The 16,330-nt window shown below is 39.2% G+C and overlaps 1 protein-coding gene across 2 annotated transcripts in view; it reads right to left on the reverse strand.

The window, feature by feature from the left end:
* The window catches only part of STX8 (syntaxin 8), a 268,672-nt gene that overhangs the window by 86,165 nt on the left and 166,177 nt on the right, over positions 1-16,330 (reverse strand). Inside the window, exons 7-8 of one of the 2 annotated variants that reach the window (XM_063112418.1) lie at positions 13,691-13,792; positions 3,486-3,694 (exon numbers count right to left, since the gene is read on the reverse strand). In XM_063112418.1, the coding sequence (XP_062968488.1) occupies positions 3,690-3,694; positions 13,691-13,792 (107 nt within the window). In that variant the 3' untranslated portion in view covers positions 3,486-3,689. Of the gene's footprint in view, positions 1-3,485; positions 3,695-13,690; positions 13,793-16,330 lie in introns of those variants that run through there. The other variant, XM_063112417.1, reaches the window with a different exon arrangement.

Consider the following 16,330-nt stretch of genomic DNA (forward strand, 5'->3'; position numbering starts at 1 on the left):
AAATCATAGATGCCATATCTCCAAGAAAAAAGACATTATTTGTTATTTTTAAAAATAAGACTGTAGAAATCCAAAAGTCATTTTGAAAGGAATGACCACTTTAAGGGCCAAAAGAGAGACAAGGGCCCTTTTGAGTACAAATCAAAGTGTCAAAGAACATTTGGAGGCTACTCAGTAGACACGTGCCTCTCTCAAGGACAACTGAGACACGTGCCCAACTGAGTAATAACTGAGCACCCAGCACTCAGCCATCAGCTCCAGAGCAGCAGAAAGTAAGATATGACAAGAGACCATGGTGCCTGCCCTGGGAAGAGGCCCATGTCACAGACAGCCGATACCCCAAGTGCAATCCAAAGATCAATTTGCTGCTAAACTGAAGAAATTGACCTTAGTGTTCAGACACAGGGGCAGAGAAAGCCAACAGCGATTTCAAAATGAACCCCAAATCAATTATTCTAAGGAATTTAACAATGGTTCAATGACTAAAAATTCTCATTATTGCCTGGCTCTGAAATAGAAAGGAAAGGTGAGCCAAAAAACAAATACCCAGTCATTGGTCAGGTTCTATTGGAGCCAATTAATGAATTCCTAGGGCTAATTAAAATCTTCATTAATGCAACATCTGGAGTCAAGTTATTTAAAAACTAATACCATGGCTTATGACACTGCATTTCCAAGGGGGTTGGTAAAGGAGAATTATCTATTTATTTTCTAAGTATCACAAATTCTCTTAAACTACCCAATCCCTGCAACTTCATTCAAACATGAGCAATTTGAAGTAGGCATTTACTTCATTAGGACCAAAAATAAGTCTCCAGGGCAGAGCCTCTGGACTGCAGGCATTGCTTTGCAATTGAGCTGCTTTTCACATGCGTACCACTATGAGTGAAGGATGCTTTGTGGTGTGCAGAGATGCTTTGTACTATGAGTGAAGGATGCTCTATGCTGTGCAGCGGTAGGAGTGGGGATTTAATCATGGACAGAACAACAAATGTGGCCAACAGAGATGCTTTGTACAGAGTTAAAAATTAATTCAGACAAGCATTAATTACTATAATTTCTAAAAATATTACAACTCCTCCTTTAATTCTGTTTCCTTCTATTCAACTTCATTTAACAATGGTCATTGTTTCTCCTAAGCCCCAATGTTGCGTATCACAGATAATATTAAAATACAACTGTATCTCATTCTCTGAGCACACACCAGTAACTGGCCAGGGCTAGGAGGCGTCCTCAACAGAGTGGCAAACACTAGAAAGTCAGGAAGGTAATCTGATATTTGAATTTCACCTAGATAATAAATAAAGAAGATAACCCACTTGTGAATAATTATGACTTTAATAGCCCTACAAACCACTCACACCTCCATTTAATTCATTTTACAGCTACATTTTTAATGGAGGAGGGACATGAAAATCTGTGCCCAAAACTTCAATTTTAGGGAATTTTTTCAAAAAATAAAAAATGTCTATCAGCTCATTTTTAAGCATGTAACTAAAAATAACCCTAGTGCTATAATGCCAATCTGAAAGAAAAACGTAAGGAATCCGTACCTACTAACTACTTCTGAACACGGAACACAGGAGTAGAGTTCTCAGTTAACGCCATTCCCTTATTTGCCTATCCTAACACATACTTAAAAACCCACCAAACTTTTTCCTTATTTTCCATTAGAAAATTTCTCCATCTTTCTTGTTTTGTTATGATGAGAAAAATTATATGTTTGTAAAAAAAAAAAAAATGAAGGTAAAAAAATGTCCGATTTACTGGAATGTGTAAGGTAGAGGGGAGTATTTAATTCTCTTCAAAGGGATATGGAAAGAAAATGACAGAGCTGGATAGGCTGGACGGTCTTTGAGGTTCTGAGGTTCTAAGCCATTGATTTTACACATAAAAAGATGTAAAATAATTCCACCCTGCTCTCCCCCTACTCCCCACCCCTTACCCAGCTTGGGTAATTTCAATCACAACTAGAATCTAATTCATTTCATTTCAATTTACCAATATAAGAGAAAATCAATATATGAATGAGGAGCACTTGAGTGTTATGATGAACTCCTGAAGGGTTAGGCTGGGTTAGCAAAATATACTCAGCAGCTGTTGGGGTGCTCTTTATCTCATAAATAGGTAATATTCATAAAACATACTTTGAGTATGCAATACATACTCTTCCCCAGGACTACTGACAATTTCTCTAAACCCAGCCACTATTTGCTGGTCCTATAAGGCAGGTGAAAGCAGATGAATCAACTGGTGACAAACATTACCAGAAAACACGCACAAACACGTACACATAATATCATCAAGGCCCATCAGTGTAATTATTACTCAATAAGAACAGAAACTGCTCTTAGAAATCATACCTCACCTTTCCAAACCACACCAAGCAAAAACAATAATCAAAAAATGATTCTACTTTGTGATCATTCCCGACCCCTTGACGACAGCAAAAATCACAGCCTTCTAACAGACTGTAAGAAGTGAGGGGGTCTCTGAGGTGGTCATGGTGATAGCTCTGAGGCTGTCAGCCCCTATCAATCACCTTCTATTAAATAAAGGTTTTCCAATTTTGTGCTTCTCTCAAAGGCTCTATTTTGCCTGGATCAAGCTGAAGCATCAACATTTGAACTTACTGCTCTGATTCCTTCTCCCCAAATAAATGCTGTTAGCAGAAAAACAGGCTTTTCCACAGTAGGAACTCAAAATCAAAGCATACAACAACGGTATGGTCACATATATATATAAGACATTCTGACCACAAACACTAATCAAGTGCATTATACAAACTTCATGAGCAACCACTGGGCACAGGATGGAGTGAGTATTTAAGGGTTCCAAGAGAAGGGCAGGTCTGTGAGTTGCATTGTTTTAGCTCCTGACATGAATATCGAGCAATACCAATAGATTCATTGGAGTGCCACAGCATGCTCTTGGATTACAGGTCTAAGAATCCTTCACTATACAGTTTCACTACTTAGTATCTATTATCTCTGATAGAGAAAAGTCATTTTTCTAAAATATTCCAGATACATCTGGGGGGGAGAAATAGTTTAAAATTGATTGAAAAAGTCATGTTTAAAAAGCAAAAGCACCTTAAGGAGAGGGATCCATCTTATCTATCTTTGTAATAGTGATAGCTGAGTAGATGTTTGCTACATGAATATACTAAAACCCCAAGATGGGGCCACAGTTTATATCAATATGACCAAAGTTCCAATCATACACATTTTTCTGTACCAATAAATAGACTTCAGTATTATTTTTAATGGCTACATAAATATGGCAAAGATCCAGAAGTAGAGCGGGTAGAGCAGAAAGTAAGAAAGAGAGAAGAGAGAGTTCAGAGTTAGAACAAACAGGCCTAGATGCTGACTCGATGGATGTGAAAGAGAGACCCCAAAGCAGTACAGTGCAACATGTTTTATTTGGCCCACACAGTATTTCTTAAAATGTGAGCCTATTGTCAACTCTAAGATATTGGGAGATTTCACTTAAAGATCCAGATTTTAGGCTTCTCTTAAAAAAATAAACAAACAGATGATCTGGCAATTCTCCGCTTACATTCCCACTTGGTAGAAATCTGCTGTTTACTGTGTAGCTTGCCACTGGAGATAATCACAGTTGCCCACGTCATTCATGAAGGTCTCCTGTCTGGTCCCTGAAGGCACATGAAGGGATGAAAGAATTTTTCAGCCTGAAAAAACAGGAAGCATGGAAGAGGAAGCTTATTTGGGATAAAGATAAGGAGTCCACTAAGAGTCACTATGCATTAGGAAGGTGCTGCGGGCACGAAGAGAAACTGCTGGGCAGGTGACAAAGACCTTGGGATTCGGGCGAAGTCTGGGTCTGAGATGCAGATCTGTTAGTTGCCCATGAAGGCATCCAAGAAAGAAGATGAAGTGGCTTGAAGAAAAAGGGTCGAGGAAAAAAAGAGCAGGGCCCTAAGTACAGTCATGTGCCACATGATGACATTTCAACTATAGACCGTGTATTAAACAGTGGTCCCACTGGAGTTTTAGTAAGAATCTGTCACTAATAAGTTTGGGGTGAGGGGTGGTTTCTATGCATTATTTGACAATTATTTCCATAAGATTACAATGGCTATACCATATAGCCTAGGTGCACAGTAATGCTATACCACCTAGGTTTGCGTAAGCACACTCTGTGATGTTTGCACAACAGAACGTATCCCTGTCATTAAGCTGTGCAGGACTGCATTGTCCTCAATAGAGAGTGGAAGAGGCAATGGAAAACTAAATTAGCACCATTGCTGCTCCATGATCTGGTCCCGGCCTGTCTAGTTTCATTTTCTACACCTCTCGGGGAGGCATCCTTGATCTCTGCCAGACAGACCTAGTTCTCGTTTGAGAAACCCAGGGTTGTCAGTGCCTTCTTCAAATCTGTATTTCCCTCTGCCTGAAATGCTATTTTCTCCTACCTGCCTGTGTTACATTTCTATTCAACTTTCTAAAAAGAGCTCGAGTTGCCCCAAATAGGTTGCTCCCCCAGTGTTCCGTGCACCTCTAGTGAATCCTTTATCATGCTGCCCTGAGATTGCCACCTTCCCATTAGACTGAGCGCCCCATGAGGCTGGGGACCAGAACTTCTTTGACATGTTATCCTCAGTGCCTGACATTCGATAAGTGATAACAGGACAAAGGAAGGGAGAGAGTAAGCAACTGGAGTGGTAGGATAAATCTTGGAACAATGCTGGGTCACAGGAATCAAGGAAGAAGAGCTATTTCTGCCGGACAGAACCGTCTCAATACCACAAATTATTCAAGGAGAATGAGGACTGAAGAGAGGCACTGGATTTTAGCAAGAATCTGTCACTGATAAGTTTGGGATGGGGGATGGTTTCTATGCATTATTGGAAAATAATTTGGCAATACATATCAAAAGGCTTCACACTGCTCACACCCTGGGTCTAAATAAATTGACCTGGGAAACACAACTGTAATGGACAACATGTTTGCTTTGCTTTTTTCCTGGCTGTCCAGATCCAAGCTCCGTTTCCAATTTGATGGAGCTCCCATCACATGCTGCCCCGATAGAAGGCAGCACATTACTCCCCACTCAGATGACCAAGTTGCCAGATTCTTCCTCTGCTCACTCGGGCAGCCAAGTCTGCCAGGTCAGCATTCCCTCCTCTGACCAAGAGGGACAGAGCTGGTTGGAAGCAGCGGCGTCACTCAGCAACTCCAGCCTCAGCATCCGGACCAGGCTCTTCTTGTCCAGCGACGGCTGCTCTGTTCCCTGGCCCTCCAGCTGCCACTTCTCTGGGCCTCAAATAACCTTCCAATCAGGGTCCCATGGTTATAACACAGCCAGAACCAGTCTCTGATTCTGGCACCTGGAAGTATTCTAACCAAAATCTTAAATATGGAAAAAAGCTGCATGCATATAATACAGCATTATTTATACAGCAAAATGTGGAGATAAATAAAAGGCTCCCAAACAGGAGTATATAAGTAAACGATCATATATTTACTTGACTAAATGGTACTAATATCTCTCTCTCTCTCACACACACACCCTCACGCCCACACCAAAACATTAAAAAAATAGAAGGGTTTAAAAATACAGTATTATCATAATCTTATAAAAATACTACTTGCAGATAAAAATGACTAGAAATACCAAAATATTAAGTGTGGAAGCACTTTTCCTTTACTTAACTTATAAATTACAAAAGTAACACAGGCTCACTGTAAAATATTCTGAAGATATATGAAGAACACATTGATGATCCCTGTCACCCAGCTCCATGCCCCACCCCAAAGTCACCAACACTGCCTACGTCTCCTGGTCTTCCACAACTCCCTTCAGGCTCTAACAAACATTGCTTATATAGATCTCTCTCCCCCTCATTCTTTTCCTTCCTTCTTTAAATAGGATCATAGTATGTACACCCAGCTTGATTTGGTTTGGTCTTTTACTTTACCAGGCTCAGAAGCAGCTTCTTCCGCTTGCTCTTCAGACCTCTGCTCCTGTGTTGCAGCCTCTTGGAAGCCTCGGAGCCCCAAACTGACTTAGATCCTTTTCTATCTGCAGTCATGAGTGATCTACACCATGTGTCCCTCTCCTGCACCTCTGAGTCCTACCTATCTTTTAGCTGCAGTTCCTAGCCCAGTACCTGGCACACAGATGATGTCCAGTAACTGTGCTGGCACAGAAGAGAATGAGTGAGTAGGAAAGCTTGAGGACAAGATGGCACTGAAGGCAGACATGTGTAGGGGAGGGAAAAATGGCTTCCTTCCATCCTTCTAGGTTCCCTGGCTGGGCTATAAAATTAAATTGACATATGACATTAACAGGAGAAAAACCATATTTAACTACTTAGGTATACATGAGAGTCCCATAAAATACAAGACTCCAAGAAGGGTCAGATAATGGAAGTTTATATAGCATCCTGAGCTACAAAAAGGAATAGGGGCTTGGGGACTTCTGGGGGGTAGCGGTGACACAGGTTATGGAAGGGTGAGAGCAGGAAATGTATGGCAAATAAAGGTTGTCCTGTTATGCAGATAAAAGTCTCCCAGGAGTTGTCTCAGAGCAGCCCTCAGCAGAATAGGTAATAGACTGGTCATAATGTCAACTTCCCTTGTTGGTAAGGCTCCTTGTTGATAAGGGGGGCAGTGGGGGGCAGGGAGATTCACGACAACTGAGTTCCTTTCAGAAGATCCATCTTCAGGCAGATATGGGGAGCTCATAGAAAGCCTCTGCCTGCACCTGCTGTTCCCCAAGAGCTCTCGGTTCAAAGTAATCAGCATTCCTAAGCATCATATATTGGGGTGGCATTTCCTGCACTCCTTCATATGCACTGGTGGAGGACAGGACATTTCTTCATCATGACTGAGTTAAGAATGACACAGGGGATATAGAGAAAGTCACACATGTATGTAAAAAAAAAAAAAGGGAGCTGAGAAATTTAACTAGCTTACCTCAACAAACAATGATAAGGGAAAGAAGAAAAAATAAGAAAACAATAGCCAAGAAGAAACATTCCTCATAAACAATAAGATAAATAAAAGAATCTGCATAATTATTTCTTTGCTCCAAATTAATTGCTTATGTTTGTGGTAGGGTTTTACTTATTTATTTATTTATTTATTTGTTGTTGCTGTTGTTGTTGCTGTTGTTGTTGTTTGTCTTTTTGTGACCGGTACGGGGATCCAACCCTTGGCTTGGTGTCGTCTGCACTGCGCTCAGCCAGTGAGCACACCGGCCACTCCTATATAGGATCCGAACCGGCAGTGGGAGCGCCGCTGCACTCCCAAGCGCCGCACTCTCCCGAGTGCGCCACGGGGCCGGCCCTTGTTTTGTTTTTTTAATCGGCTGGCCAGGGCAGGGATTCGAACCCCTAACCTTAGTGTTACAAGGCTGCACTCTGACTGAGCTAACCAGCCAGCCCCGTAGTAAGGTTTTAAAAACAATTCTTTGAGAGACAAAGTAGCTCCAATGTCTGTTAAATAAACTAGACAACTGAGAATTTTCTTAGCTAGCTACATTTTATAAAGTTCAAAAGAGCTAATATGAGGAAAAGCACGTTTAGGGCTATACAAAAGTAGGGCAACACCAGCACCATCAGCACACGCACTGGAGGTGGCATCTACTCATTTCATCATCAATAATGGGCTCCGCCACAAAATTCCAAATTTCAATTTATTTTTTAAAAGATCAGCTCCATTTCAAATCAAATGAGAATGCTAACTTCATAGCTCCAAAATATCTCTACATAATTTACTCAAGTCATAACTATTTTCCTTAAAGGCCCTTCTATGTTGGCTTCAAAAAGAAGAAAGAGCTTCTGAGCCTTATCTATCAAGGAGGCTTTCAGTGACAAATTTAAATGCACACTTTAACACAGCTGGCGTTCACAGAGGACTCACTAGTACCAGTCACCATGCCACCTGACTTGTTCTCATTTAGTCCACAGAATAAACACAGGTACGGTAATTGCTCTCGTCAATCTACAGAGAAGGAAACTGAGACTTAGAAAGGAAAAACAGCTCTCCAAGTCACCCAGGCTGTAAGTGACAGAGTCCAAATTGTGACCAGGTCTGTCACGCACCACACCCATGCTGTACCGTACTACTCTTAACCACTGTACTGCTCCACCACCATAAGATGACAACATTCTGATGAGCTGAAGACTAATCAGCTGATCATTTTTTGTCATCATTCTGATGACAAATCCAATGGTTCCAGGTTGAAAGAGCATTAATGCAATGTCGATTGGGCTGATTTTCTAATCACATCACTGAAACGCTGTTAAAATCACAATAAATTTGCTTAGACAACATTACGTAATAGTCCATATGCTGAGAAGCAAGACTGTCCCTCAACCCGAGTCATTCAGAATTCTTAGTCTGGGCTTTCACAATTGACTCCCTCCATCAGACTCAGACAAGGCTCTATTTTGAATTCTAATGAGGACCAGGCACACTGAATATTTAAACTGCAATTACAAAGATCCCACTTTTATGTAAATGTCCTTAATACAAGTAACAGATCTGAAAATACACAGAGGTACCAGAGGAAAATATCAGTCTAATTTGCATTTAGAAGCTAGGAAAAAAAAAAAAATGTTGCTTTCTGCTTGATGCTATCATCGGCGTGGAGTTGGGGAGAGAAAAGGGAGGAAAAACCACACAAAGATCTCAGTAAAATTTTTAAAGCCCAGGCTCCCGAGTGAAAGGTTTACAAAGAGGTACTTGAATCCTTTGTTAACAACTGAACAAACAAATTCATCATCAGGCCCTTCTCCTGTGTGGCCCCCTTACAATTCAGTCTGTATTTATAACTAGAAATTCCCTCACTGCTCAAGCATCTATGACTGATATAGCAGACCATCACGGAAGATATGTGGAGGGTAGGAAACAAAAGGCCATTTCACGGTTCATAACCTATTTTTGCACTTCTTTGAGTAAACCGATGATGTGCCGGCTGCTATCCACACCTCACTCAAGTCCTCTGAGTTAAACAGTAATAGAGCGCCATGTGAACGGTAATCAAGTCACACTTGAGTGAACTGCTCCATTCCCACCCACCCCCCAATAGTTTAAACACACCTTGTCAGTAGTTTCATGTACTTATATGTTTGTGTATATGTTTAATATAAAATAATCAACCTGGCCTTGCATTTGAGAAGAGCAGGTGATTAACTCTTTGCTGTCTTGAGGCTCTTAGACCAATCCCCTGCCCCTCAAATGCCTTTCTTCTTAAGGTCATAATTTAACTTCCATGGCATTTGGGTAGCCTCTTTTAAATGCTAACATTTATGGAAAGGGAATATGGTTTGTTTTCTTTCTGAATTGTCCTCGAGTTGATTTTCTCTTCTTCTGGTACCAAATATGTCCATTGAATTTTGAATGTCAGTTTCTTTTTTTTTTTAAAAGTTCTATTCGGTCTCTTCACATTTTCTATGTTACTGTTTATAGTTTCCTATTCTCTCAAGATGCTTTCAAGCTTGTCATTTTTTTTTTTAATTTAAAAAGCATAATTGGTTTTATAATCCTAATAAATTGGTCTGATAATCCTATATTGCAAGTCTGTGGAGGATGGCTTCCACGGTCTATTGCTGGTCCTTGCCCATGTAGTGCTGTTTCCATGTATGCTAGGTTATATTTGACTGTGTGCTGTTCATTGCCCTTAGAAATTTATTTCTGGTTGATTCCTCGATATGTAGGATGAATATGCTTTCCTTCAGAGAGGTATTTCATGTGTTTTTGCCAGGTACCTGTAGCCATAACAAGTGAGTCTGCCTCAAACCAAATTCAAGGTGTGAGGTTTCCCAGCCCACCCTGAGTATGTAGTCCCAGGGTGCAAATTCACAGGAAGGCCTTTCTGTGACACAACTCACGAAGAACTGTATACACATTTTTTCCTTTCTTTTTTTTCTCCTATTCTGCTCAGTGCCAAGGATGCCTTTTCCACAATCCCCAAGGGCAAGTTTAGTTCTGATTCACTTTTACTCTGAGGATGTAGCTCTTTGGGGGTCTCAGTTTAATGTGAGAAGGGTCTTCTGTTATACTTTCTAACTGAGGTGTGCCTGGGGCTTTAATTTCTATCCCACTTATCTGCCCCTCTCAGGCTACAGAAATGCTTGACTTCTACCTGCAAATAGGTGTTACCAGATTAAAAAATAAAACACAGAAAAAAGGAAAATACTGCAAAGTACCTAAGAGTTTAGAGGCTGGAAGCAAAACAAAGTCAGGCTAGTACTATGGCAGTTCCTCAAAAACCTAAACATTGAATTACCATTTTATTCAACAATTCAGCTTCTGGATTTATGCACAAAAAACATCAGGACTTGAACAGATATCTGTACACTAATAATCATTGGCAGCATTATTCACAATAGCCAAAAGGTGGAAACAACCCAAGCATCCACTGACAATAAAGGATAAACAAAACGTGGCATGTATGTACAATGGAATATTACTGAGCCTTAAAGTGAAATGAAATCTGTCACATGCTACAACATGGATAAAACTTGAAGACGTTAAGTGAAATAAGCCAGATACAGAGGACAAATATTGTATGATCCCTCTTATATGAGGTACCTAGAATACTCAAATTTGACAGAGATGGAAAGTAGAAAAGAGGTTACCAGGGGTGGGGGGAGGGAGGAATAGGGAGTTATTGCTTAGGATAACTTTCAGTTTGGGATGTTAAAAAAGTTCTGGAGATGGCTGGTAGTGATGGTTGCACAACAATGAAAATGTACCTAACGTCACTGAAATGTACATTTAAAAACAGTTAATATGGTTGTCAAAACTCATCAACCCGTAAGCTTAAAAATGAGTACATTTTATTGTATGTAAATTATATCTCAATAAAGCTGGTTTTTAGAAATAAATAAAATAGTTAAAATGGTAAATTTTATGTTATATTTATTTTACCACAATAAAACATTTTTAAAAGCAGGTCAGGCTAATTTTGCCAAGGGCTGCTACTCAGTAAATTCCACAATATGCTTTGTGTGCACAGACTTAATATTGATCAGTTAAAAGACTTAGAAGGAAATTGCTGAGTGTCTTAAATGTAAATCTGACCTTCCTACAACTTTAGAGACTACATACTGAAACTTCATCAATATGCAAAAACTAGCACTGTATGTCAAATGCATATAATTGCAAATTTCCCTTTAAAAAATAAAAATGCAAAAACTTTTCCTTCAAAGGTATCAGGCATTAGAAATGACGTAAGCATAGTTATTTGATTGCTGATCTCCAATACTGATGGAACTGTTAAGTAAATATTAAAATGGAAAAATGGAAGGGATAAGAGAAAGAATTCTCTCTAAAGTATTTCCATTAAAATAATAAACAATTTTTTTTCAGTATCTATTTAATATTGCTGTATGCCTGCACTTCTCCTTTCTGAACCACTGCATATAATTCTGTTACACACAATATATACACATATAATCAAATACAAATGGGGCATGAGGTAAATTTATAGTTAACTTATTTTAACATACAGATAAACATTTTATTTATTTTTATTTTTATTTTTTTTGTCGTTTTTTCGTGACCGGCACTCAGCCAGTGAGTGCACCAGTCACCCCTATATAGGATCCGAACCCGCGGCGGGAGCGTCGCCGCGCTCCCAGCGCAGCACTCTACCGAGGGCGCCACGGGCTCGGCCCCAGATAAACATTTTAAAAACAGGTATTTTAGTAATGCTGGGAGTCTCTAAATTTCTCCATTTTAAAAAAATAATTAAACACATAAGAGTCCAGCTCAGAATATTTTATGAACACATCTGGGTGTAAATAGTAAACACTAGGTAATACCATAAAATAAAAAATTGTCGGGCTGGCCGCTTAGCTCATTTGGTTAGAGCATGGTGTTGTAACACCAAGATCAAGGGTTTGGATCCCCGCATGGGTCAGCCACCAAAAAAAACCAAAAACGAACAAAAAAAAATTGGCAACAATAGAAGAAATATTCTGTATTCATTACGACTTCATGAATGATATGTGCTGAGGGCCACCATGCTGCAAATACAAAAAACATACCAACATGTCTCTAGCTATATTAATTCCAAATGACTAGGAACATGACTGCTTGGAACATAATAAAAGACCTCAGGAGAGCTGTCAATTAATTGTGAAGACTCTTCCTACTTTAGACATACAATGATAGTAGCTAATACTTGCTCACTGCATACAATATACCAAACATCTTTCTAAGGGGTATATATAGAACTCATTTAATCCTTACAACAATCCTCTGAGGTATATACCAATAGGATTCCCATTTCAAAAATAGGAAAGCTGAGGCAAAGGGGAGTTTGGGCTCTCCTGAGGTCACAGAGCTGGTGAGTGGTGGAGGTTGGATGCAAGTCTTGGCTACAGAGCCCACACTCTTAACAACTATGCTCCAGAAATTACATGAGAAGGTTGGTACAGTAAAATTGAGGGGGTTTTGCTTCTGGCAGGAAGCACAAAGCACCACATGCCTATAGGAACAGAAGCAGAGAGTGGGTTGGCATCTGATTGGTGAGAACTACTGGGGGTGGTAATAAAGGGACATAAGTAGGCCCCACTGGGTTCCACTTCCTCTAAGTATCCAGAACCCACATCTGCCTGACCCTTTCACCCTGTTAACCAAGACCTCTCTTTTCACCATCAAACCCATGCAAGTAAGGTCATGCTTCTCAAGTTGCACAGCTCAGGGGACCCTTGCACAAAGGCTCTAAAACTGAGTAGATCAGGGGAATCATTATATTTTTCTTACTAAAAAGGCTAAAAGTTAAGCTAAACGTGTGCTTCTATCACTAGTTGTTTTTTGGGTTTGTTTCTTTTTACTGCTGTTGCATCTCTATTTTTAATAAAGAAATGAGCTATTTAACCTTAGTGCACCTTTGTGAGATAAAACACCACGTAACAATCACTGTGATGACTATGACCGTCACCACCATTGATCATCACTTACCTTTGGGCAAGGCACTGTGCACAGGCCACACGTAACTTAAACCTTGCAAAAATTTGCATCAGAATTTCTGCTGAGTAACAAGCACCTGTGTCAGAAATGCTTGTCATACTTGTTAAATAATGAACACTCTTGAGCTCAACCCTAGAACTATTCCATCAGAATCTCTAAGGGAGGGCCTGAGAATCAGTATTTTAAGCAAGTACTCCAAATGATTCTTCTCTTGGCAAATGAGTCCACATTTTACATATAACGAATCAAGAGGTAAAGTGACTTGATAAAAATAACATCACTAAATATAGCATTTGAACTTGATCAGACTTCAGAACCTGGACTCTTAACTGCTCTACAGCTCAATGTTTAACAACTAAGCTTGTGGTTTAAAAAAAAGGCAAGAGAGATTGCCTTTAAAGGCCACAAGATCTACCACCAACAACCTGCATAACGTTATACAATTTACAATTACCCAAACCACTAATCTCTGGAAACACACAGAAAGGTTTCTTTTTTTAATTTAAAAAAAAAAATTAACGATGAATGATATGCTCTCTGAACCCCAAACAATTCATTTCATTTTAACAAGATTTAAGCATCTTTTAGCAATTTCAATGCTTCATCAAATGGCACTGCTTATATTAGAAGAGCAACCAAATCCCCCCAGTAATTAGACAAATACGGGAGACTCAAAGCAGAGTAAATCCGCAAGCAATTAGAGGAGTCAGGCAGTAACGAAAGCTCTCTCTTACCACAAGAAGTTGACTTTCTATCCACCAGGTTCACCCGCCTGGTTTCAGTGAGAAGTTTTTCATCTGTGTTCTCCACCAGGTTGGCAAGGTCATCAATTATCTCTAGAAAGGAAAGCAAAGATTTATGATTACTACTCCCAAAATACCCTGGTTCGCATCACAGTCTCATAGCTGCAATAGTTCTTCCTAGTAATAATTCTCTCAAGAGCAGTGATGAAAAGGTACAGAACACAAGTATATTCTTTGAAAGCTGCAATTCTGATTCAAAAAGGCAAAAAATGAAATATTTTTTAAAAACTAGTGGTAAAGAAAAACAACTGGCTTAACACAGTTCCAGGAGACAGAAGAAAAATGTCAAGTTCAGGGAAAGAAAGTATAACCCAACGAATTTAAGCCCAGCCAAGTTGTCATCAAGTATAAAGGTGACAGATTAGGTTCAGAAGACTTCAGGGACAACCTAGGTCCTTCTTGAGAAAACTACTTGATGATGAAATCCAGCCAATCAAGAGATGAATAAAACTAAGGAACTCTAATGGAGAAGCCAGAGACCACGACGTTAGAGATGAGGGTGAGAACTGAATCCACTTAAATACGGAACTAAGAATAGACAGATACATGCATTAGATTATACAAAGGTATATAAATGCTACAAACAGTGACAAATATAAGCCAACTGAAAAATTAGGCATCAGTTGAGAAGAAAGAAGGAGGATGAAAACAAGTTGAAAGTGCTAATTTCTTCATCTCTCACAGGGAGTCACATTAAGCTTTGAAAGATTTAACATATAGATATTTATAGCTTCTTAAAATCACCAAAACTTCAATGTTTTACGTAATTTCTTTTGTTAACCTTGATGGATCTTTTAATAATTGCTACTTCTTGTGAAGAATCCTTTATGTGAAGTTCACCTTTTTTTTAACACTAATCTTTTAAAAGTGAAATTAAGCACTTTACAACATTTAAAATAGCATATATAATATGATCTTAATTATGTGAAATTATTTCTATCTATCCTTTTATATTTATAAGCCTATAGTGAGACATGTGGCTGGTGTTAATCTAATGTTAATAATGATTATTTCTAGGTGGTGGGATCCTGTGTGATTGATGGCTTTCTTTCTTGTATTTTTCAGTATTGTTTAAATTTCTTATGAACATATATAACTTTTTCAATTTTGATTCTCTTTCTTCCCTCCTTCCCTCCACTCTTCCTCTCTTTTTCCAGTGACTGCTTTGGACGTGTGTTGTTTTTTTCTTAAAGCATTAAATAAAGCAAACAAGGAAGTCAAAGAAAGTTTCCAGAATGACAACTGATTTGAGTTTTGAAAGTCATGTGGGTGAAAAAGCAGGAAAAGGGCAATCTATGCAGAAAGAATAGTATCTAAAAGGCACAGAAGAGTTGTGTGTTCCTTCTGCTAGCCTCCGGCAGCCCTTCCTACAAACCTCCTCTTACTTATAGACCCTTACATGTTGTATTCTATTTGTTTACTTGTCTTTCTTTTACAGAGAGAGTGTGACATAAACTAACTTTTATTTATTCCTATATCTCTCACCCCTAGGATAGTGCCTAGCACAGAGCAGGATAAAATAAATATGAAAAAATAAAGGCAATGAATGAATGAAGCCTAAAGGATAAAAGCAGTGAATAATTCTCACAGCACTTCGCTGCTTCTGAGAAAACTGAGTCTAAGCCAAATTTGTCAAATATTATCTAAGCAACACCTGCTTAGAAAATCTTTCACTATTATTTAACAATTCATTTATAACTCTCTATTCCCTTGTATTCCATAACGTATTCTCTCCCAGTTTTCCTTCCATCTATCCAGAAACTCTGTCTAGAGTCTCTTCTCTTAAATGTGGGTGATCCCCAGAGTTTTGTATTCTTACTCTGTAATGCTACCATGGTGACTTTATATACCTTTTACTTCATTGATGTTTAAATTAAAAACCTGAAAATGTTCTGCTCTAGGTAGCACTCCAAAACTCTTGACCCATATAGCCAGCTTCCTACTACTGATAATCTACCTTGAAATACCAACAACCATCCGACTCTTAAGGTCTCTAAAACTAAACCCCTCAATTTCCCCCCAAATTTGACTCCCTTCCTATATTCCCTGTCTCAATTAATGGCATCATCATTCATTTGCTTGCCCAAGCTAGAAATCTTAAGAGTCCCTTGGCCTTCTCCCTTCTCCTCCTTCATCTGACATTCCATTTGTTAGCCACTTTCATGTTTAACACCTCCCCAGTATCTCTCAATCCTAACATTTCTCTTAAACTGTTACTTATCTTTCTTTCTCTTGTCTTGAATCCTTTCAATCCATTATCTATACAGACCCATGAACATATTTTTATTTTCTCATATGCTATGGTCTGAGTATCATTTGCCCCTACCAAAATTCATATTGAAATTTGATCCCCAATGTGGCAGTGTTGGGAGGTGGGACCTAGTGAGGGGTTTTTGGGTCATGGGGGACAATCCCACCTGAACAGATTAATGCCTTCCCTTGGTGGTAAGAGAGTTAGTTCTCACTCTGTTAGTTCCCATGAGAACTGGTTGTTAAAAAGAGACTGGCATCTTCCCTTCCTCTCTCTTGCTTCCTCTCTTGCCATGTAATCTCTTTGCACACACTGGCTCC

Source organism: Cynocephalus volans, chromosome 10, assembly GCF_027409185.1.
Source record: "Cynocephalus volans isolate mCynVol1 chromosome 10, mCynVol1.pri, whole genome shotgun sequence".
In the NCBI taxonomy this organism is placed as follows: Eukaryota; Metazoa; Chordata; class Mammalia; order Dermoptera; family Cynocephalidae; genus Cynocephalus; species Cynocephalus volans.